Genomic DNA, 24,050 nt, shown 5'->3' on the forward strand with positions numbered 1-24,050 from the left:
TTTACTCCTCTAAGGGGTCCCTCTTCCTGGGTTCCCTGCATTTCAGCCAGCAGTATTGGCTCATGCTCACTTTCCATGCCAGATGTGTGGGAGTCTTCCTTGACAGCCCCTTCTCTGCACCCTCTCACCTGTGTTCAGCTTCCCAGACCTGCTCATTTGTCTACCTCTCCCTAGCTTTCCTGCCAGGGTTTTAGTTCAGGCCACCATCGGCTCTCACCTAGATTACTGCAAATGCTCCCATGGGGTCTCCCTGCATCGAGTCATACCATCTCTCCATGGACTTCATTTTCTATACCACTGTCAGGTGATATTTATAAAATCAACCAGATCAGGGTACTCTACAGCTTTGAGATTTTCTGACTCCCAGCTGTCATCATGGTAAAACCCAAACTCTTTGTGGCCTCTAAAGCTAGAGTGGGATCTTGCTGGAATTTTCTAGACTCATTTCTCACCCTTCTTCCTCTGCTCCACTCTGTGATCCCACCATATTGAACTATGGTTCTCCAGAGCCATCAGACTCTCTCTTTACTTCTCTGCTCACATCTGCTGCTCCCATAGACCTGGACCTGAACAACTACCCATCCCTTATCACATAGTATAGATGGCACCAACTCAAGCAAGCATTCCTGAACCCGTACTATTGATGCAAGGACTTATCTCATGGGTTGTGTACTCTAACCCACTGCAGCATTGAACAGCCTGTATAATGGCAGGCTTATTTTGTTCACCCCACAAGACTGTGAACTTTTTGTGGGCAGGGGAAAATAGGCTTTCCTTTGTTAGATAATCAATGCCCACTAGGCAATGGTGAGCAAGCATGTTTTCTTACAAATGTGAAGCTTAAAGTCTAGTGGAGGAGAGAGAGATTAACCAAATACCACACGAGGAAAGGTATAGTTGATAACTAGTATCATCATGTAATTATTATAAATATATAAAACTGCTATAAAACACTAAGAAGACCTGCTCATTTGTTTACCTCTCCCTAGCTTTCCTGCCAGGGTTTTAGTTCAGGCCACCATTGGCGCTAAGTATCTAAGACTTCTGGGAAAGAGGTGTCCTAGGAATTCACACTGGGATGGATATTTAAAGGATGAATTAATTGGTGACTGGTGTTTGCATGTGTGTAGATGCAGATGGGGACCTGACTCAGAGTAAGAAAGGTTTCAGGCTCATGTAGAGTGTGTGTGTGTATGTGTGTGAGTGACAGAGACAAAGAGAAAGAGAGAGACAGAGAGACAGAGACACTAAAAGAAGGGGTTATGGCTGGAGGGCAGAGGCAGAGGGAGAGATGAGGTTGGAGACAGCAGCAGAGGCCAGATGAGGTAGTATCTGCTGTCGGGCCATGTTTAGGATTTTGGCCTTTGTATTAAAAATGGTTAGAAGCTATGAAAGCATTGTAACAAGGAGAAGGGCTGGTCTGGCAAACAGTGGTAGAATGTGACTCATTCTGCTTACTGAAACCAGCACTTGCCAGCAGCGTAAAGAACAGAACAGACAAAATGCACATGGGCAGACCAGTCAGGATGTTATCACCATCATCTGGGTGAGGGATGACTGTAGCTGGGACTGAAGCCATGACATAGACAGAGAGACCTACACCAATTCAAGATGGACTAAGGAGGTAAAATCCATAGGGCTTAGTGAGAGACTGGATCTTGCTCCATTCATGGATGTGTCCCCTTCCCCTAAGTCAGAGGCTGGCCAAATGGGCATATTGTTTCTTCTAGAGCAAGGGTCAGCAAACTGGAGCCCTTTAATGAGTCCATCCAACCGTGCTTTATAAATACAGTTTTATCAGAACACTGGCACACTCTTACATTTATGTGTCACCTCTGGCTACTTTTGTGTTGCAACAGCAGAGACAAGTGGTTGCAATAGAGACTGCCTAGCCCACAAGGCCAAAAGTGTTTACTATCTGTCCCTTTACAGAAAAAGTCTGCCAACCCTTGCTCTAGGTATGAGCCCACTCTACAGTTATGAGGATTGTGGTTATCAGCAGTCCCAAAGAGACACTGATCAAAAAATAAAAGCAGATCCCAGATCAATACAGAGGCTGAGCCAGTGGTCAAGGTGTCCCCTCTCCAGGGCCTGTGGCTTGGAGGTGGTTTTCTGTGGCTTTGCAGGGTGGGGGTGGGGGGTTCACTGCTACATGGTGTAGGCTGCAGCTGAGCAATGGGCCCCATCCTTAACCAGCTGCCCACAGGAATCCTGTATGTCTCTGGCACATTCCTCCTACTTTGCCTGCCAGCATTAAAGGGCTGACAGAGCAATTAAACTCATTAAGCAGTCTGACCTCATGTGGTGAGGAATTTTAAACACCAGATGGACAGGCTTATTAATAAGGGAGTGTCTGGAAGTTCTGCTGCCTGCCATAGGAAGACGTGTACCCTCGCTGGGATAAAATTCAGTTTGCTGGCAAAATGCAAGGGCAAGGCTTTTAGTTTTATTTCCCCCTTTCCAAGGCTACATTCAAAGAAAGAATTAAATGAAAGCCTCCTGCCCCGCATTATCTCTTTACGTCAAAACCACGCAAGCATGTGCTTCATGCAAACTCCAGAAAATGCAATGTTTAGAAAGGAGTTAACACTCCCAGAATCAATCATCTTCTTGAGAAATACAAAAAGCAGCACCAACCATTGCTGCCGCCTATCTCTCTGACCTCCACCAACCCTGGGAAATTGCTGCTCAGAAATAATGAATGCTCTTGGCACAGCTGGTCTGTCACTTAGACAAATCAGGCAGATTTCTAGGATTGGACCCTTTAATGCTGTTGGGTTGGTTTTTCCCCCACCCTGACAATTGTCAGTTGGATGATAATCCCTACCTTGTCACAGGCCCATTTATCATGTGAATGCTCAGCATACTTGGTGACGATGTATTCCCATTTTTCAGGCAAGGAGAAACTGTGAAATGAGAAAAAAAGAAACATTACAACCTCCCCGAGTGCTTGAGCTGGATGTCCTGCAGAGATGGCCAGAACTAGCAATCAGTAGTCAGGAGTCAGATGCCTGACAGTGACCTTCCTGCACAGAGGTGCGGCGTGTCCATGCTGGCTCATAGACACATGCCCTGTCCAATCAGAGAATGTCACTGCAAGAGCCTCTGCTGCTCCAGGTGCCCCTGGCTCCTGGGCCAGACCTGTTTGGGTGACACAGTGAGAATTCCTTTATGCAAGGACACTGCCTGTCCCCTTACCGCTCCAATCTGCAAATGCTGGAAATGGGTAGAGAGAGGACCACACGTTACCAAAGAGTGGTGGTCATTTACCTTTCTGGATGCAGGGACTCATGCTTAAATAACAGATGTGGTTAGGAGGGCAGACACTGTTTCTGTTAGCCTGGCAGCCTCTGTCCCCTCAGGTAGCCAAAGTGCTTCCATTTTACTTTGAGGAACAAGTCTCACATGCCATAGTCTTATGGGAACAAGCACCAAGAATGGGCATCTGACCAGGTCAATCACACTCACTCTCCGTGGAATTGGAGTCTTGGGTTGTTTGGGACTAAGGTAGTGAATGGACTCATCCCATGCGGATACTACCCGAGGGCTATTCATTTGGTCACTCGGCCTTGCTTCCTGTCCTTCCTGAGGACTGGGTTGTCAGCTTCACACTAGGTTTTGATAATAAGCCTGTATCCTTGCAATAAGGTACTTTTCTGCTCATAGCTCTCGTAACTCATATTACGCGAGGAACCAGACTGATGCCAGAGGTATAAGTAAAGAAATCAGGATTCTCAAAACAGCATGGAGCCGTACCCATCAACAGCAAGCAATGACTAGTATATAGAGTCTCAGAGCGTTGATGAAGGCAACTTCTGTCGACCTTCAGCACATTTACATTTTCACAGGGTGAGGTTCTCCAAAGTCCATACCTGCCTTCTCTCAGGCCCTGGCTTGGTGGTTTACCATGCCCCTTACCTCTTCTTTACAGTTGGTTCTATTCTGTTTCCTATTATCCACTCAGCTCAAGGCTCCATCTAATGGAACGTGTACTTAATTTCCCCAAAGATAAATTTTATACATTATCAAAGCTGACAGCCCCTAGGAATGGCTCAAGCTATGCGTCTCCTATAAGAACTACTGCCACAAAACTCAAGTCCGAGGGGGCTCCTACATGAGGCCTTGCTTGCACTGCTCAGTCTACAGCATTTTATTTTATTTATTTATTTTTTTAAAAACGATTTTATTTATTTATTCATAGAGACACACACACAGAGAGAGAGGCAGAGACACAGGCAGAGGGAGAAGCAGGCTCCATGCAGAGAGCCTGACGTGGGATCGATCCAGGGTCTCTAGGACCATGCCCTGGGCTGCAGGCGGCGTTAAACCGCTGTGCCACCGGGGCTGCCCAGTCTACAGCATTTTAGAGTTCTTCATTTAAAATGTACCTAGAGATGAAGGCTATATGACCCACAACACATCATCATAACTAGGTAAGAACCACCACAAGACAAAATTGAGCCTATGTTGCTCAATATTTTATCTGGAGCCTAATCATCACCAGGGTGGAATGTTGGAGAACCAGGAAGAGGAAGTAACAGACACTATTATAAGGATATTCCAAAATTCCAGCAAAATTCCAGCATGGCAAAGAGTGGGTCCAGTCTTTCAGAGAAGGACCCCATACCATTGTGTCATCACACCCTGTGGTCTTACTGGAGTTCAGCTGAGTGTTATTTATAGAGTTGTTCTGATGTATGATGCTATTAGAACTATAGAGGTCTAATTCACAAAGAATGAAGATTTTGTCAAAAAACTCATTAATAAATTAATTGCATCATTTATCAGGGCAGTTCTTGCAATGCCTCAGGCAACATTTACTTGTGGAGAGCATTTATCTCTTGTAATAAATAAACCAACTCCCCCCTCCCCAAAAAAAAGCACAGAATTTAATAATACAGTATATAATCAGATATAGATGAACTAAACTTTCAGAAGTTGAGGACAAAATGCAGTCTGGCGTGACTTGTAGTGTCAAGGGAAACAATCAGCAGTGTTGGAAGGAGGAAAGGAAGGCAAGTGTACATTTCTTGCCACCTTCTGAAAGAGAAACACTGGCCACTGGGCAAAACACAGGACCAGCTTAGAGATGATTCTGGACTCACTTCGTGGTGTTGATGGGTTTGGGGTCAAAGTTGCCATCTGCATCCACTGAGATCTGTTTCTCCAACATGGCCGAGATTCTGGTATCTAAGTAATCCGGTGGCAGGGCCCCAGCGATAGCACTGAGACAAGGAAGGGCCATTCGGAAAAGGTCTGGGTCATACTTCTGTGAGGAAAGACAAAGGCCATGTTAGTACAGAGGTCAGAACCAGGGCTACCCATGCAGAAACATTCATCTGATTAGGCAGAAAAAATCACATGCTTGCATTTGTCTAAGTTAACTCAAATGTGGAACATGTAAATCCTTATACTTTCTGGTGGAAACTGAGCGATCCTTAGAGGATGAAATGACAACCTGTAAAGCCCTCAAGTCACCATTTGCTCTGAGTTGAAAAATCTCTGTCTCTCTTTTATTTTTTTTTAAGATTTTATTTATTTATTCATGAGAAACAGAGAGAGAGAGAGAGAGAGAGAGGCAGAGACACAGGCAGAGGGAGAAGCAGGCTCCATGCAGGGAGCCTGACATGGGACTTGATCCTGGGTCCCCAGGATCACACCCTGGGCTGAAGGTAGTGCTAAACGATGGAGCCACTCAGGCTACCCCTCAATTCAAAAACTTTAAATCAAAGTTTAGATCATCCTCTTCCAAATAGTTCATTGCAAGACTTTCTTGTTTTTGTTTTTATTGAAGTTCAATTTGCCAACATATAGTGTAACACCCAGTGCTCATCCCATCACATTGCAAGACCATCTGAGGGTTACAGTGGTCTCTAAACTTGTCCGCCATAGATGGTTATAGAAACTGACCCACCATGTCAGTGGATTGGGCAGGAGCGGCCCTGCCAGCCCCCTCACTAGCTGGTCTGGTCTTACCATCAGCAGACGGCTCAATATCATATCCGTTCTTTCTTGAATGGGGCCCAGAAGAGATTTCAGTTAAATAACATGGGGTTAGGAACAGCTTTTGATCTACTCACACCAGAACAAAGGAGCACTTGAATCAAGACGGTTTAAGTGCAGGTGAACACCAACTGGAGCTCTACACAGGCTTCAGACTTCAGTAAGACCAGATCTATTCATTTCCTACCTTTAAAATTGACGACCTCAGAAATCTGAATAAACTGTGTTAAGGGGAGTGGAGGCAAGTGTAGAGGTTTGAACTGTACTTGAGTCAGCCTGGATAGAGGCTTATGGTTCAGAGGCCTTCAGCTTTTACCAACCTCCTCAAGTGAGTGGCTGCTAAGAACCTTCCTCAGAATGGCAAGTGGTCTTCCGAAAACCCCCCATCTCAACATCAGAGCAGCAGTTGGGAGTTTCTCCTCTACATCTCAACTTGGTAAAGGCTGGCTAACAGGGGCCACACAGGGTCAGGAGGAAAGGATTGGGGGTACAGATAAGCCATCGAGACCGAAATTCAGAAATATTTTTATAATTTACTAAGTTTTTTTCCCATGTGTTAGCTTTGTGAATCTGGCAGGTTATCCAGCTGTTGAGGCTTTTCCTCACCTGTGAAATGACAGTTAGCATCGTTCCTATTTTAGAGCCTTGGGGCTATGGTTGGTGTAATATGCTTGTGAAGTAACTGGCACTTCCCTAGCACGTGTCAAAGGCTAATAGCTGTTATTATTCATAGGCATTGATTATTCATTCACTGGTTATTAAGGTCTTCCCTCCTTGTTCAGGAGGTACTGTCATTACCTTATGGGAGAGAGAGTCAAAAATCCCCCAGAAGAGCTTCTCGGTCAGGTGCAGTTCTTCTTCCACAGCTAGACCATAGCTCCCCCATCCTGAAGGCAGGCAGTAGTACTTCCAGCACTGTTCATAGTGATTCATCAGAAGCTGGGAGGTTGGAGCCAGATTGCACCAGTGAGTGGGGTAGAGAAGATCCACAGGCATCCACAACACGTAGGGGAGAGCAGAACAGCAGACAGCCCATATGAGAGTGAAACCAGCAGCTAGAACAGCTGGGTGATCTATGGAGAGGCCCCTGGGCACCACTGGGAATGGCCTGCTCGCCTGCCTAAAATGTTTTAGCCTGAGCTGAATCCACCTGGTTAATTCCAGGGCCTTGTAATGTGCTCCCAGCAGTCGGGAAATGGAGAAGAACTGCTTCTATCTCAACTGAGAAAATACTACCCTCTGAAAATCCTTGCTGTGTAACATTCTGGGCACTCGAAGGTGGGAAGAACTTCTTCTGAGCTATTTGTTTATAAATCTAGAAGATGCTGAGTGATGCTGATGTGGGAGTGATGGGGAGCATGTTGTGGGTCTGAAGGTTTTCTCTACAGTGATTACTGCTCATGGCTTTCCCTGCTTTTCTCTCCAGCCTTCTGATAGCCCAGCCACATTACAACCGTTTGGCATGCGGCCAGTAGAGGGCAGACGTACCACGCCCACGATCCCATCCCAGCAGTTGGGATCCGCTCTAAGAAAAATCCTAAGAGCCTAAGACCTAAAAGTGAGTTTACTGAGTACTATTGATGCTTTTTCCTCAGGACCCAGAATCCAGCTGACCGTACAGGCCTGCTGAAGAAGCATGCCAAGCTGAACTGTGAAAATCATGGTTTTCAGCTAGAATACTTATTGGGATTAAGATTAGAGAGAACAAACCCTTGGAGGGAAGTGGAGTCTCTGACAACATGCCAGCTGTTTTCTCCAGGGCATGGAGATGGAGGACTGAACTAAAGGATTCTGGGAATTCTATTTATTCCAGTAAAGTGCATCTTGGCATCCTTCTTAGACTATTTCTGAAAAGAAGGAAAAGTTCTGTTACATCACCACACAGAATTTTCAGGTGTGGCTGGCCATTTCCGACACAATGAATATGCAAATATGACAGGTACCTTACAGGTAAAAGATAAAAATCATTGTTCCTGGGTGGGGTGGGGAGCAGTTGACTGTGTGCCCTCCCACCCAGGCCCAGATGCTCCCTTTGCTAGTGATAAAACTTTTGTAATTTATGAGAAAATCATGAAGGAGACTGCAAATAGCTCTGTGGCTGTACTTTCCATTGATAAAGGACAATAGAGACAAGAGTAAAAAAACAAAACAGAGGGTCTGTGATAGAAAAAGAAGGCACAAAACAGTACAGAATAGAAAAAGGACAATTTAGGTTCTGTATTTGAATGAATAATCAAATGAATAATCAAAGACAGTGTTTTGAGATTGAAAACATTCTGAAAACCCAATTAAGGCATGAAAGTGCAAAATTCAAGTCCCCCTCATTAACTTCTGCTAAATAACATGTAGTCAGTGGAAAGCAATTAAAGAAAATTGGAGGATACTTACCTGGCAGGGGAGATACCATGATCACAAAGAAAATTGGAGGAGTTAATGATCTACTCTCTGCAACCTAGACTCAAAAAGGGGTTTGATATGGTGGGTTGTATCTTGTTAGCCCTCAGCTTACAAAAGTAAAGCCCATTTAATGTGTATTTTATTCCCCCAGTTGTGAAGACCTCACATTTTGCCAGGCAAGTTTCTGTGCTGGGGACAGTATTTCTGTAACAGCAAGGAGGTTCACCTTAAGAGGCATTTTGCAGTATTCGTTGAGCTGCGGCACATCAAAAACCAGACGTCGCAAGAGTTGCTGTAACATGGAAGGCCTCAAGTGACTGCAGTGTGAAATAAAAACACAGAGAGTTAAACAGTAAGAAAGAAAATACTGAAGGAAGAAAGAATGAAAAAAGAAACACTCATCCATAACCATATACTGGAGCTAAGCCACCAAACGCTTAGCTCCTAAAATAAGATCTTGGGTAATCACAGTGAGTATAGGGGCCCCTGGGTGCCTCAGTTGGTTGAGTGTCTGCCTTTGACTCGGTCATGATCCCAGGGTCCTGGGATCGAGCCCTGTGTCAGGCTCTCTGCTCAGTGGGGAGCCTGCTTCTCCCTCTGCCTGACATACCCCTGCTTGTGCTCGGTCAAATAAATGAATAAAATCTTAAAAAAAAAAAAAAAAGTGAGTACAGTTGACTCTTGAACAACAGGGCAGTTAGGGGTGCTGATCCCTCTCCTACCCAGTCAAAATCCATGTATAACTTTTAGGGGCACCTAGGTGGCTCAGTTGGCTAAGCGTCCGACTCTTGATTCTGGCTCAGGTCATGATCTCAGGGTTGTGAGATCGAGCCCCCTTTTGGACTCCGAACTCAGTGGGAATTTGCTTGAGATTCCCTCTCTTCCTATGCCCTTCCCTCCACACTCTTGCTCTCAAATAAACAAAACTTAAAAAAAAAAAATGCACATGACTCTTGACTCCTTTCAAGACTTTACTAATAGCCCACTATTGACTGGAAGCCTTACCAATAACATAAACAACTGATTAACATATATTTTGTGTTACTATATACTGTGTTCTTACAATAAAAGAAGCTCAAGAAAATGTTAACAAAAATCATAAAGAAAATACATTTATAGTACTGTAATTATTGAAAAAAATTCATGTACAAATGGACCCGCACATTTCAAACCTGTGTTATTCAAGGGTCGACTGTATAAGTTAAAATATAGAAAGAGGAATGTGTGGCTAACGAATTGAGATACCTAAGGTAAAGCCTCATTACCAAATGACAAGGTGTTATAGGGCCTATGCACACTCAAAATACAGTCAATGATTAGGTGCAAAGAGTATAATAGAAAGAAGGGACAGTTGATTTTACAACTGTCTCTAAGGGCTAACTGTCCCTTGAACTTTGCAAAGGATGAGGCTGGAGTTGACCAGTACATAGGTGGAATCTGAGGCCACCTACTGGTGTGATTGGAAGGGAATTTAAGGCCCTCTGAGTTACTATTCCAAAATCCTCACTATTGAAATCATTTCTTTAGGTTAAGGTTCTCTCCTCAAAAAAACTCCTTTAACTGGCAAATGCAGTAACTAATTGGAGAACAATTTATCAAATTATCAAAGAGGTCACAGCCTTGGTAGTTGATGCAAGTAAATTCTGAGAGAGAGAAAGGAGAGATAAGCAACATTGTTTTTAGTTGTGCATTGTCAGGCCTTTTAAACACCCAGTGGCACCTCCAAATTCTCTGCCCAGAAGAGTACCTGTACATATACACATAGTTAGCAAAACCCCCGAAATCCATCCACACATGGGTAAGGGGCCGTGGAGGCCAGGTTAATGGCTCTGATATTAAATGCTGGAATGCTAGGAAAGAAAGCCTTGGAGGTGCCTATGAGGAGGACAGATGTGAATGGAGATGGACAACAGAACTCATCTGACAACTTTTCCAAGAGCCAGTCTTGTGATAAAAAGCCTTGGGAGTAAAAAGTGAAACATATAGCAAGTAAATGGCCTTGTCTCTCAATCTTGTAATTATAACATAAAATCAATTATTAATTATAATTATTGCTTGCTTTTTTTTCCAGGTAGCCCTAGCCCTCCAATACATAGCCCTCTCTCATGTGATTAGGAGACAACTCATTCAACAAGAATCAGGACCACATCCAGCTGGCTGCTACAGGGGATGCCTGCTGGTCCTATCTCCAGAACATTCTAGGGCAGTGGTGCTCAACCTTGGCTGCATTAAAGAGGCACCTGCAGAGCTTCAAGTGAGAGGCCTGGGTCTCCTCACTAAAGGTTTGATTTTGGGCCCTTGAGGGATGGCCAGGACACTGGGGTATTTATTTTGTAGCTCCTTATGGGATTCTGATGGAAAACACTCTTTGGACAGCAGATCAGGGTCTGGACCATGCTGCTGAGATATACTATGGGAAGAGCCCTTCTTCCTTTGACCCTGTCAGACTTAACGTAGTTTCCTAAGGGATGTTTCTTAGGATGACATCCAAGTTTCTTGGGATGACTTTGTCCTGGGTTGCTCTGATACCTCTCCACAGTGGTGAGAACTACTGCCCTTAACTCCCCACTGGGACTGGAGATTCCTTCTTACCTTTGTCCCAGGTCTTTGAGGCTTAGGGGTGGGCTGCTTTGATTCATACTCTCAGAGCTGGTCTCTGTGTAAAGATCCACTTATTTAGTAGAGGAAGAGCTTGCTTCTGGCTCTAACTTGGGAATCAAAACATTAGTTCTTAATCTGAACACTGACTACTTGCCTGAAAGACAGTCTCATCTTTTGTTCCACGAACCCTCAGGGCAAGAGCCTGAGCTGTGTGTCCCCCATTTCTCCATAAGTGAGAGATGAACTCAAGGAGGAGGTGATCAGAAAGCTTGTGGCAATGGGAGGAGGGGGACCCAGCATATCCTAAAAGGAGATGACTGAGAAAGGGCTGCTGTATGGCTAAGGCCTGGAAGCTTCCTCAGACCGGATTTACCAGTTTCAATCACACAATTAAATGCAGCTGACAGGGAAGCATACATGGAGGTGAAAAACATGGGTGGGGAGTACTCACTTGCAAATAGCAAGCAAACATTCTTCTATGGTGTCCCTCTGAGCTTTGGTGAGGGACCGTCCCTTGGAAAGCCTATATATTGTCTGTAGTGTAGAATCGATCAAAGAAGTGTAGTGTTCTGTTCCGGCAAAGAGCGGGGCGCATCTTGTGAGGAGCGGGAGCACAGCAGAACACAAATACCTATTGAGTGCAAGCGCAGCCTCCGTGGTGCTTAGGGAAACCTACGAAAGGGGGTCGAAACACCAGTTAACCCCCCTGGGAAAGACAGAGCAGAGCTTACCCTGGGTACGGAGCTCCCATCTAGCAGGTAGGAAAGCTCACACACGACAGGGTTTCAAGGCAACTGAGTGAACAACTTTCTACCTTGTCAGTGGACCTACTTCTCTTGTGCATTTTAAATGAGAAAATAAAAAGTCTGGTTAAAAGAAAAAAAAAAAACAGAAAGAAAGCAAAGGCGGGCTGGCCCCAACTCCTTCCAAATGATGCATAGCCATCTGCCTCAAAGAGGGATCCTAAAACCTACTGAAACCAGCTGATGACCCATCCAACCCCACATTCTTCATGTTTGCAAAGCCCAGCTGCCAAAGCCACTGTATTATTATTCTGTTTGAGCTCTCTTTTCTCACCTTGGGGAGACTCACAAGTTGTCCTCTTGTGATTTTGAGATTAGGAAGTGCTTATTGGCTAAGCAAGCCATCCAACCACAGGTTTTGTGATAGGTTTACAGATAGAAAGTGGAGTTCTGACCCCATCACTTAATTTATGAGCAATGTGAACCATTCACGGTCTGATAGATAGCATGAGGGTGGAAGTCACTAAAGGGAAACTAACTTTGCATGGGAAAAGGGTACGTGATAGAAACTTAGGACCTGCTCTAAAACTCTGCTGTAATTGTCACTCACAGTGTTCTTTCTCATTCATTTAGCCAGGCGAGATATAAGCAAGGCCCCTTCAGTGACACATAATCAAAGTATTCTTAGCTACCATCTTGGAAAAGCGAAGAACTTCAAAAGAAACCTTGAGATCCACAAAGATGAAATCTCATTACACCCTATGATTATCACAGCCGTTAGATCTGTAACACATTTTCTGTAACATACGATGTGATAAACTGTCTTGAACCGTACACATTTCTGGGTATTCCTATGAATTATCAAAAGTTTGTCTTCGAGAAGATTCAGCAATCAAACAAAGAGCAAATCTTTCACATTTATCATTTTGACAAAGTTGTTACAACGTGGGAAGGACAGAGCTTTCATTCCAGTGGTTTAAAAGTTTTCAAAAGAGCATGCATGAAAATGCATAGACTGAGGAATGAATGTTTAACTTCTTTTGCTGCAGATGGTGCTTAGGGAAGCATGCAATTTGAACACCAAATGGTAGAATAGCATTTGCTGTTTATTTGATCTACATATAAAAAAAAGCTCTGATCAGGAACCTTGGGAGTGTCCCACAAGTTAAAAATAATTACAATTTTTTAAATCAAGGAATTTATAGAAAAATTCAAAGCAAAAGTAGCTGTGGAAACATTATTTTAATTATCCAAAAGGACCATATGTTCCTAACACTTTCATAGATACGCCATTTCTTATCACCATGCCACAGATAGGAACAGGGCTCCCATTCAGATTGGGGGTTGCACTGTTTCCCATTGCTGGGTGATCCCATACATTTGTGAGTAACTCATTCAAATAGAACTCATCCTGGTTAAGGGTGCTGGCTAGCTGACCACCTGTCCCAGAGCTCAGACTTCTATCTCTGTTGGACACTAGGTGGAGCCTTTGAGAGACTTTGAGATTGATCAAGAAGACCTGCTTCACCTGGCTGAAAGCAGCCCTACACTGGCAAGATGTCTTTAGACTTAGGCTAATCGAATTGTTCTTTTCTCCTTGAACCCAGGACTCCTGGTGCACTGTTCCTAACTTGGGACATCATATACCTATACTTTATAACTCCTGAGGCCTCCTGTCTCGATGTCTATTGATGCCATATTACTCTACTTCACCCTTGACTTTCGAACTTGGGTTTGCCATTGGTCTCTGGTCTTGACCTTGTCATGCCCAATACACCAAAATTGCTTGACTTGATGCTATCTTTCCTGATAGCCAGTGCAAGAACCTTTAAGGAAGGAGAGTGGGGAGAGTATTTCCAGCCTATAAGGCTTCCAACTAGCCTTTTCATAAGCAATAAGCCCTGGTTCTCAACTGAGGAAGATTTTGTCCCCTAGAGGACATTTGGTAATATCTAGAATTGGTTTCATAGGTGATTCTACTGGTATCTGATGGGTAAAGGCCAAGGATGGTGCTAAATATCTTAAATGCACAGGATACACCCCCACAAGAGATGGTACCAAGGTTGAGAAACTTGCAACAGTGGAACCTGGATTGAATATTTGAAGTAAAGTTTACCTACATTTAAGTCTCCAGCACAAATTAAGATCTTCCATTTCCTGATGTTTCTGTTCTTTCACCCTTTAAAACAGCCTGCTAACATGTAATCAGTAAGTAGATAGGAAATATTCACTTTGAAATCCAATGTTACTATTGTACCATGATGGGAAAACTGTTTTTTCTATTTTAGCCACTTACTGTATCTAGAGAGGCAGAAGCTCTTAAGTCGGGTAAAAATCCAACCTCTAGCAAGTGGAGCAGAAAAGTCTGATCCTTAATGCCATAAACACGATCCAAGAACAGCACCATGGGAGCCTTGTGGTCAGGGCAGAAGTTGGCTGCCATATCTGGCTCGCTGATGGACCCATCTGAAAGACACACAGAGAACGTCACATCCCCTCTTCTATCTCCGCAGACTCAAAGGCAACATGGAGCATGTCTATGCCTTGTTCTCCCGATAAGCAATAGGAATACAACATTGTGCTGGAGCCAGCTGATACTGGCTTGGAAAAGCTGGTTGTTTACATTTCAGGAATTTTTTTGAGTCAGTTATTAGATATACAATAGTTTTGTAAGAACTAAAATTTACAATTAAATTATACATAGAAAGGTGACAAGTATTCAAAACTAATCACCTCCTAATGATATTACTATAAACTATACTCAAAGTTATTCACATCTATTTTACTTGCATGTTGGAAATACAATATGATGGTGTGCTATGTGTGTTCTTTTTCCAAACCCACGTCTTAGTGACACATATTGATATCTTGAAATGGACCACAGGACCAGAAGTCCTTGAGAGGACTTGCACCACAGAAATGGGCAAATGCCAGGAATTGAGGCTTGAGTTTTTTGCTTTGTTGATTGAAGACACAAGAAAGGAAGGGAGAGATGGGAGGGGCAAGACGGCGGAAGAGTAGGGTCCCCAAATCACCTGTCTCCACCAAATTACCTAGAAAACCTTCAAATTATCCTGAAAATCTATGAATTCGACCTGAGAATTAAAGAGAGACCAGCTGGAATGCTACAGTGAGAAGAGTTCGCGCTTCTATCAAGGTAGGAAGACGGGGAAAAAGAAATAAAGACACAAAAGGCCTCCAAGGGGGAGGGGCCCGCGAGGAGCCGGGCTGAGGCCGGGGCGAGTGTCCCCAGGACAGGAGAGCCCCGTCCCGGAGGAGCAGGAGCTGCACCAACCTTCCCGGGCGGAAAGGGGCTCGCAGGGAGGTGGAGCAGGACCCAGGAGGGCGGGGATGCCCTAGGGCTCCCGGGGACACTAACAGACACCTGCGCCCCGGGAGATGCGCGGAGCTCCCTAAGGGCTGCAGCGCGCACGGCGGGACCCGGAGCAGCTCGGGGGGGCTCGGGGGCGGGAGCGCGAATCCAACAGCGCAGGCTCCGGAGCACAGGGCGCCAGGACACACCCAGGATCCGGCCTCCCCCGGGACAGGCAGAGGCCGGGAGGGCCCAGGACAGCAAGGACGCTCCTGCCCCGAGCTGAGCAGATCAGCGGCCCCGCCCGGAGACTCCAGGCCCTGCAGACCGAGAGCTCCGGAGTTCCTGCGGGAGCTGACTCCAGGGCTCCAGAGCTGGCCCCGCCACTGCGGTTGTTCCTCCTGGGGCCTCAGGGGGTGAACAACCCCCACTGAGCCCTGCACCAGGCAGGGGCAGAGCAGCTCCCCCAAGTGCTAACACCTGAAAATCAGCACAACAGGCCCCTCCCCCAGAAGACCAACTAGACTGACTGACAACTTCCAGGGGAAGCCAAGGGACTTAAAGTACACAGAATCAGAAGATACTCCCCCGTGGTTCTTTTTTTGTTTTGTTTTGTTTTGCTTTGCTTTTTGATTTGTTTCCTTCCCCCACCCCCCCTTTTTTCTCCTTTCTTTCTTTTTCTTTCTCTTTTTCTTCTTCTTTTATTTTCTTTTTTTTTCTTCCTTTTTTTTTTCTCTTTCTCTTTTCTTTCCTTCTTTCTCTCCTCTCTTTTTCTCCTTTTCCCAATACAACTTGCTTTTGGCCACTCTGCACTGAGCAAAATGACGAGAAGGAAAACCTCATCTCAAAAGAAAGAATCAGAAACAGTCCTCTCTCCCACAGAGTTACAAAATCTGGATTACAATTCAATGTCACAAAGCCAATTCAGAAGCACTATTATACAGCTACTGGTGGCTCTAGAAAAAAGCATAAAGGACTCAAGAGACTTCATGACTGCAGAATTTAGAGCTAATCAGGCAGAAATTAAAAATCAATTGAATGACATGCAAACCAAACTAGAAGTCCTAACGACGAGGGTTAACGAGGTGGAAGAACGAGTGAGTGACATAGAAGACAAGTTGATGGCAAAGAGGGAAACTGAGGAAAAAAGAGACAAACAATTAAAAGACCATGAAGATAGATTAAGGGAAATAAACAACAGCCTGAGGAAGAAAAACCTACGTTTAATTGGTGTTCCCGAGGGTGCCGAAAGGGACAGAGGGCCAGAATATGTATTTGAACAAATCCTAGCTGAAAACTTTCCTAATCTGGGAAGGGAAACAGGCATTCAGATCCAGGAAATAGAGAGATCCCCCCCAAAAATCAATAAAAACCGTTCAACATCTCGACATTTAATAGTGAAGCTTGCAAATTCCAAAGATAAAGAGAAGATCCTTAAAGCAGCAAGAGACAAGAAATCCCTGACTTTTATGGGGAGGAGTATTAGGGTAACAGCAGACCTCTCCACAGAGACCTGGCAGGCCAGAAAGGGCTGGCAGGATATATTCAGGGTCCTAAATGAGAAGAACATGCAACCAAGAATACTTTATCCAGCAAGGCTCTCATTCAAAATGGAAGGAGAGATAAAGAGCTTCCAAGACAGGCAGCAACTAAAAGAATATGTGACCTCCAAACCAGCTCTGCAAGAAATTTTAAGGGGGACTCTTAAAATTCCCCTTTAAGAAGAAGTTCAGTGGAACATTCCACAAAAACAAGGACTGAATAGTTATCATGATGACACTAAACTCATATCTCTCAATAGTAACTCTGAATGTGAACAGGCTTAATGACCCCATCAAAAGGCGCAGGGTTTCAGACTGGATTAAAAAGCAGGACCCATCTATTTGCTGTCTACAAGAGACTCATCTTAGACAGAAGGACACCTACAGCCTGAAAATAAAAGGTTGGAGAACCATTTACCATTCGAATGGTCCTCAAAAGAAAGCAGGGGTAGCCATCCTTATATCAGATAAACTAAAATTTACCCCAAAGACTGTAGTGAGAGATGAAGAGGGACACTATATCATACTTAAAGGATCTATTCAACAAGAGGACTTAACAATCCTCAATATATATGCCCCCAATGTGGGAGCTGCCAAATATATAAATCAATTATTAACCAAAGTGAAGAAATACTTAGATAATAATACACTTATACTTGGTGACTTCAATCTAGCTCTTTCTATACTCGATAGGTCTTCTAAGCACAACATCTCCAAAGAAATGAGAGCTTTAAATGATACACTGGACCGGATGGATTTCACAGATATCTACAGAACTTTACATCCAAACTCAACTGAATACACATTCTTCTCAAGTGCACATGGAACTTTCTCCAGAATAGACCACATATTGGGTCACAAATTGGGTCTGAACCGATACCAAAAGATTGGGATCGTCCCCTGCATATTCTCAGACCATAATGCCTTGAAATTAGAACTAAATCACAACAAGAAGTTTGGAAGGACCTCAAACACGTGGAGGTTAAGGACCATCCTGCTAAAAGATGAAAGGGTCAACCAGCAAATTAAGGAAGAATTAAAAAGATTCATGGAAACTAATGAGAATGAAGATAACCATCCAAAATCTTTGGGATGCAGCAAAAGCAGTCCTAAGGGGGAAATACATCGCAATACAAGCATCCATTCAAAAACTGGAAAGAACTCAAATACAAAAGCTAACCTTACACATAAAGGAGCTAGGGAAAAAACAGCAGATAGATCCTACACCCAAGAGAAGAAGGGAGTTAATAAAGATTCGAGCAGAACTCAACGAAATCGAGACCAGAAGAACTGTGGAACAGATCAACAGAACCAGGAGTTGGTTCTTTGAAAGAATTAATAAGATAGATAAACCATTAGCCAGCCTTATTAAAAAGAAGAGAGAGAAGACTCAAATTAATAAAATCATGAATGAGAAAGGAGAGATCACTACCAATACCAAGGAAATACAAACGATTTTAAAAACATATTATGAACAGCTATACGCCAATAAATTAGGCAATCTAGGAGAAATGGATGCATTCCTGGAAAGCCACAAACTACCAAAACTGGAACAGTAGGAAATAGAAAACCTGAACAGGCCAATAACCAGGGAGGAAATTGAAGCAGTCATCAAAAACCTCCCAAGACACAAGAGCCAGGGCCAGATGGCTTCTCAGGGGAATTCTATCAAACGTTTAAAGAAGAAACCATACCTATTCTCCTAAAGCTGTTTGGAAAGATAGAAAGAGATGGAGTACTTCCAAATTCGTTCTATGAGGCCAGCATCACCTTAATTCCAAAACCAGACAAAGACCCCACCAAAAAGGAGAATTACAGACCAATATCCCTGACGAACATGGATGCAAAAATTCTCAACAAGATACTGGCCAATAGGATCCAACAGTACATTAAGAAAATTATTCACCATGACCAAGTAGGATTTATCCCTGGGACACAAGGCTGGTTCAACACCCGTAAAACAATCAATGTGATTCATCATATCAGCAAGAGAAAAACCAAGAACCATATGATCCTCTCATTAGATGCAGAGAAAGCATTTGACAAAATACAGCATCCATTTCTGATCAAAACTCTTCAGAGTGTAGGGATAGAGGGAGCATTCCTCGACATCTTAAAAGCCATCTATGAAAAGCCCACAGCAAATATCATTCTCAATGGGGAAGCACTGGGAGCCTTTCCCCTAAGATCAGGAACAAGACAGGGATGTCCACTCTCACCACTGCTGTTCAACATAGTACTGGAAGTCCTAGCCTCAGCAATCAGACAACAAAAGACATTAAAGACATTCAAATTGGCAAAGAAGAAGTCAAACTCTCCCTCTTCGCCGATGACATGATACTCTACATAGAAAACCCAAAAGTCTCCACCCCAAGATTGCTAGAACTCATACAGCAATTCGGTAGCGTGGCAGGATACAAAATCAATGCCCGGAAATCAGTGGCATTTCTATACACTAACAATGAGACTGAAGAACGAGAAATTAAGGAGTCAATCCCATTTACAATTGCACCCAAAAGCATAAGATACCTAGGAATAAACCTCACCAAAGATGTAAAGGATCTATACCCTCAAAACTATAGAACACTTCTGAAAGAAATTGAGGAAGACACAAAGAGATGGAAAAATATTCCATGCTCATGGATTGGCAGAATTAATATTGTGAAAATGTCAATGTTACCCAGGGCAATGTACACGTTTAATGCAATCCCTATCAAAATACCATGGACTTTCTTCAGAGAGTTAGAACAAATTATTTTAAGATTTGTGTGGAATCAGAAAAGACCACGAATAGCCAGGGGAATTTTAAAAAAGAAAACCATATATGGGGGCATCACAATGCCAGATTTCAGGTTGTACTACAAAGCTGTGGTCATCAAGACAGTGTGGTACTGGCACAAAAACAGACACATAGATCAGTGGAACAGAATAGAGAATCCAGAAGTGGACCCTGAACTTTATGGTCAACTAATATTCGATAAAGGAGGAAAGACTATCCATTGGAAGAAAGACAGTCTCTTCAATACATGGTGCTGGGAAAATTGGACATCCACATGCAGAAGAATGAAACTAGACCACTCTCTTGCACCATACACAAAGATAAACTCAAAATGGATGAAAGATCTAAATGTGAGACAAGATTCCATCAAAATCCTAGAGAAGAACACAGGCAACACCCTTTTTGAACCCGGCCACAGTAACTTCTTGCAAGATACATCCACGAAGGCAAAAGAAACAAAAGCAAAAATGAACTATTGGGACTTCATCAAGATAAGAAGCTTTTGCACAGCAAAGGATACAGTCAACAAAACTCAAAGACAACCTACAGAATGGGAGAAGATATTTGCAAATGACATATCAGATAAAGGGCTAGTTTCCAAGATCTATAAAGAACTTCTTAAACTCAACACCAAAGAAACAAACAATCCAATCATGAAATGGGCAAAAGACATGAAGAGAAATCTCACAGAGGAAGACATAGACATGGCCAACATGCACATGAGAAAATGCTCTGCATCACTTGCCATCAGGGAAATACAAATCAAAACCACAATGAGATACCACCTCACACCAGTGAGAATGGGGAAAATTAACAAGGCAGGAAACCACAAATGTTGGAGAGGATGCGGAGAAAAGGGAACCCTCTTACACTGTTGGTGGGAATGTGAACTGGTGCAGCCACTCTGGAAAACTGTGTGGAGGTTCCTCAAAGAGTTAAAAATAGACCTGCCCTACGACCCAGCAATTGCACTGTTGGGGATTTACCCCAAAGATACAGATGCAATGAAACACCGGGACACCTGCACCCCGATGTTTCTAGCAGCAATGGCCACGATAGCCAAACTGTGGAAGGAGCCTCGGTGTCCAACGAAAGATGAGTGGATAAAGAAGATGTGGTTTATGTATACAATGGAATATTACTCAGCTATTAGAAATGACAAATACCCACCATTTGCTTCAACGTGGATGGAACTGGAGGGTATTATGCTGAGTGAAGTAAGTCAGTCGGAGAAGGACAAACATTATATGTTCTCATTCATTTGGGGAATATAGATAATAGTGAAAGGGAATATAAGGGTTGGGAGAAGAAATGTGTGGGAAATATCAGAAAGGGAGACAGAACGTAAAGACTGCTAACTCTGGGAAATGAACTAGGGGTGGTAGAAGGGGAGGAGGGCGGGGGGTGGGAGTGAATGGGTGACAGCACTGGGGGTTATTCTGTATGTTAGTAAATTGAACACCAATAAAAAATAAATTAAAAAAATAAAAAAAAAGAAAGGAAGGGAGAAAATGTAAGGTAGATTAAATATGAGAATGTGTCTTTTCTGTAGCCATGACATCGTAAATAGCACAAAACTGATGAAATGTCCTCTTAGTATTTGGAAACTATTATTTGATTAGGTGAAATTGAGAACAGATCATCCAGCAATTCTAATCTTATTTTGATAAAAAAGTTCAAAGATTAAGTGAGGAACACCATGAAGAAAATAAAAACTCCTTGACTTGGAGAATAAGGACAGGAGTTTAAAAGAGGATACAAAAGAAAAACAGTCTTCTTCCTAATGTTTTGTTCACATCAAAAACTAGGAAAAAGAGCCCCTACGTGATCAAGCTAAGTCAGGGCACATTTACATACTGAACTTCATAAGTTACCGTGAGAGCCGCAAAAGTTTAGTGCCATCCAGCTGAGAACCTTGTTCAGCCCGGGGTTCAGTGCAGGGCGCTGGCAGCACCAGGAGGGAAGGGACCCTCCCAAGATGCTGCCCGCCTCTCCTTTACTGGGCACCAGGGGAAGGTAGATCTGAATGGCGGAGACTGAATTAATCTCTCATCCACACTCTTGTGTTCTGAGGAACGTTACTTTAAAAAAAAAAACCTTTTTAATTTTATTCACTCATTCATTCACTTAAGTAGGTCCTACTTCAGAGCTTGAACTCACAAACCTGAAATCAAGACCTGGGCTGAAATCAAGAGTCTGACATGCAACCAACTAAGCCACCTAGGCACCCCGCCCTGAGGAACATTATTTTTATAGGATACTAGTGTTTTGTGTTCAAAAAGTTTGGGAAATACTAAGTACAACATTTATTTTATCATGTTTTTGGAGGCGCCTGGGTGGCTCAGTCAGTTGAGCATCTGCCTTTGGCTCAGATCATGATCCCAGGATCCTGGGATGGAGCCCCATGTAGGGGCTCCCTGCTCAGTGGGGAGCCTGCTTCTCCCTCTGCTACTCCCCCTGCTTGTGCTCTCTTTCTCAAATATATAAATAAAATCTTTAAAAAATCATGTTTTTTCAAAGACTCCATAATCTTAATGTTCTTCATAATAAAAGTTCTTCGAGACGGATGTCACCAAGATCAAGGAGCAAGAGACCCCAGTCTTTGCCTGCCACAAAGATCAACAATTAGACAGCTATCCAGGAACAAAAACACCACTGGGAGCGGTCAGGAGTCTACATGAAAAACTTGAACAACACAGTAGAGAAAAAACTCAGAAGAGCTGCATTAGAATATAAGGACACATTTTGCTGGCATCATCCCAGACTGGCACTGTTCAGTGCCAAGCAGGAGCTCCTCAGCTAGAAAGAGTTCTCTTCACAAGGAAAGGGGAATGACTGAATAGTCACCTCCTCCAGCCTTTTGGGGCACTACATACAGGACATCCTTCAGTCTCACCCCACCTAGGAACGAGTGAAGTGGAGATGTCTCAGAACAAGAAAGAAGGGCAAGAGCTACCAGTATCAACCATGCAGTGGGAACCCCCTGGTTCTTAGTGACCTACCCAGCAGGGGACCCCAGCAGCTCTCGCCATGTAAGACACTAACATCCAGCATATCCACTGTGAAACCCTGGCAGCCTTCCCAGGTTTTGTGTTTGCAAATGCCCAGCCACCTGGGTCACTTTCCACTCCCCATTCCCTCCTTGCCAGAACCCAGGATCTGCACTGGCAGGCAGTCCTGGGCTCTGCAGCTGTGTGAGTGTAGGATGCCAGCCTAGACCCTTACAGCTGATGCCCACCAATGTGTGTGCCCTTGGGAAGACTTCCATCACTGGCCTCTATTGCCATGTGCACTCCCGTAGTGACATCCTGCAAGCTATGGGGGTGCATGCCGACATGTGGGACCCCGCTGCTTGTAGGCCCAACTCTGGCCTTGCCTCCAGTCAGTGGCCTGCACTGCTGGGCTCATTTGCAGCTAGTACCTACAACTATGAACTTGCATCCCATTGGCCTGAATCTTGTCACTGGCTTCCAATGCTGGACACTTATGGTGAGACCCTGCAGCCACGGGTATACACATCAATAGCCAGGGTCTGTGTAAGTGCTAGTGTGCCCATACAGTTCACCCTGATACTTGCTGCTGATCCTGGCTCTGGCTACTCTATTTGTGTCTGTAATGGGCCTATGCCACTACAGGCACCTGCAGCTGGTCCCTCCAGTGGAGTATGTATACACCACAAGCTCAAGCTACCAGCACTGGTTGACCTCATTCCTAGTGGCTAGAATGTGGACTTACAACTGAGGACCCCAACAGTCCTTGCTACTGGTGATTCCCAGTAGTACTTGCCAAGGACCACATAATTATCAAAGTGGTGGACCCCAGTGGCCTGAGCTGCCAAGACATCATGTCCCCTCACCCCCAGACCCAAAGCCAACACACACACCCCTGTACTTAGTGTCCTGTCCCACTAGACCTGGGGTCACAGCACACTCCAACATGCCCTCACCTGCAGGTGAAGGTCTTTCCTTACCAAAATCAGTCCATTAAGTATGGAAGATGTGACTGCTTCTTCCAGTGTGTATCTCTGTGAGGCTATAGGTATACAAAAGAGAAGGGAAACAAGATACCACAAAAGGTACACAGTAACCTAGTAATTGATGCCAAAGAAATGGAGATACACGAATTACCTGACAAAGAATTCAAAATAATTATTCTCCAGATGCTCAGGGAGCTACAAGAAAACACAGGAAAACAATGAAACGAAATCAGGAAAATACAAGAAAATGAGGTAGGAAACATAAAAAACAAACACAAATTTTGCAGCTGAAGAATACAATGACTGAATGAAAGAATTCATTGTTTAGAGCACGTCAACACCACTGGACTGAGCAGAAGGATCATTGAGCTTAAAGAAAGATCATTTGACATTATCCAGGCAAGAGGAACAAAAAGAAAAAAAAGAATGAAAATGGATGAAGAAAGCCTACGGAATTAATGGTACACCATTAAGAGAAACAATCCACATATCACTGGAGTCCCACAAGGAGAAGAGAGGGAGAAGAAGTAGAAAGCTTTTTAAACTATTGTTAAGAACTTTTCAAAACCAAAGAAATCTCTGACATTTAAGTTCATGAAGCTAACAGGTCATCCCAAAACCTATAGAATGGGAAAAAATATCTGCAAACCATGTATATGCCAAGGAGCTAAATCCAAAATATATAAGGAACTCATAC

General features: G+C 43.8%; 1 protein-coding gene across 3 annotated transcripts in view; it reads right to left on the reverse strand.

Moving 5' to 3' along the window:
* The window catches only part of RYR3 (ryanodine receptor 3), a 518,005-nt gene that overhangs the window by 103,206 nt on the left and 390,749 nt on the right, over positions 1-24,050 (reverse strand). For all 3 annotated transcript variants that reach the window (XM_038579912.1, XM_038579911.1, XM_038579910.1), the window contains exons 47-52: positions 14,041-14,210; positions 11,453-11,673; positions 8,627-8,717; positions 6,802-6,942; positions 5,106-5,269; positions 2,828-2,906 (exon numbers count right to left, since the gene is read on the reverse strand). In XM_038579912.1, the coding sequence (XP_038435840.1) occupies positions 2,828-2,906; positions 5,106-5,269; positions 6,802-6,942; positions 8,627-8,717; positions 11,453-11,673; positions 14,041-14,210 (866 nt within the window). The remainder of the gene's footprint in view (positions 1-2,827; positions 2,907-5,105; positions 5,270-6,801; positions 6,943-8,626; positions 8,718-11,452; positions 11,674-14,040; positions 14,211-24,050) is intronic.

Source organism: Canis lupus, chromosome 30 (assembly GCF_011100685.1).
Source record: "Canis lupus familiaris isolate Mischka breed German Shepherd chromosome 30, alternate assembly UU_Cfam_GSD_1.0, whole genome shotgun sequence".
Lineage (NCBI taxonomy): Eukaryota > Metazoa > Chordata > Mammalia > Carnivora > Canidae > Canis > Canis lupus.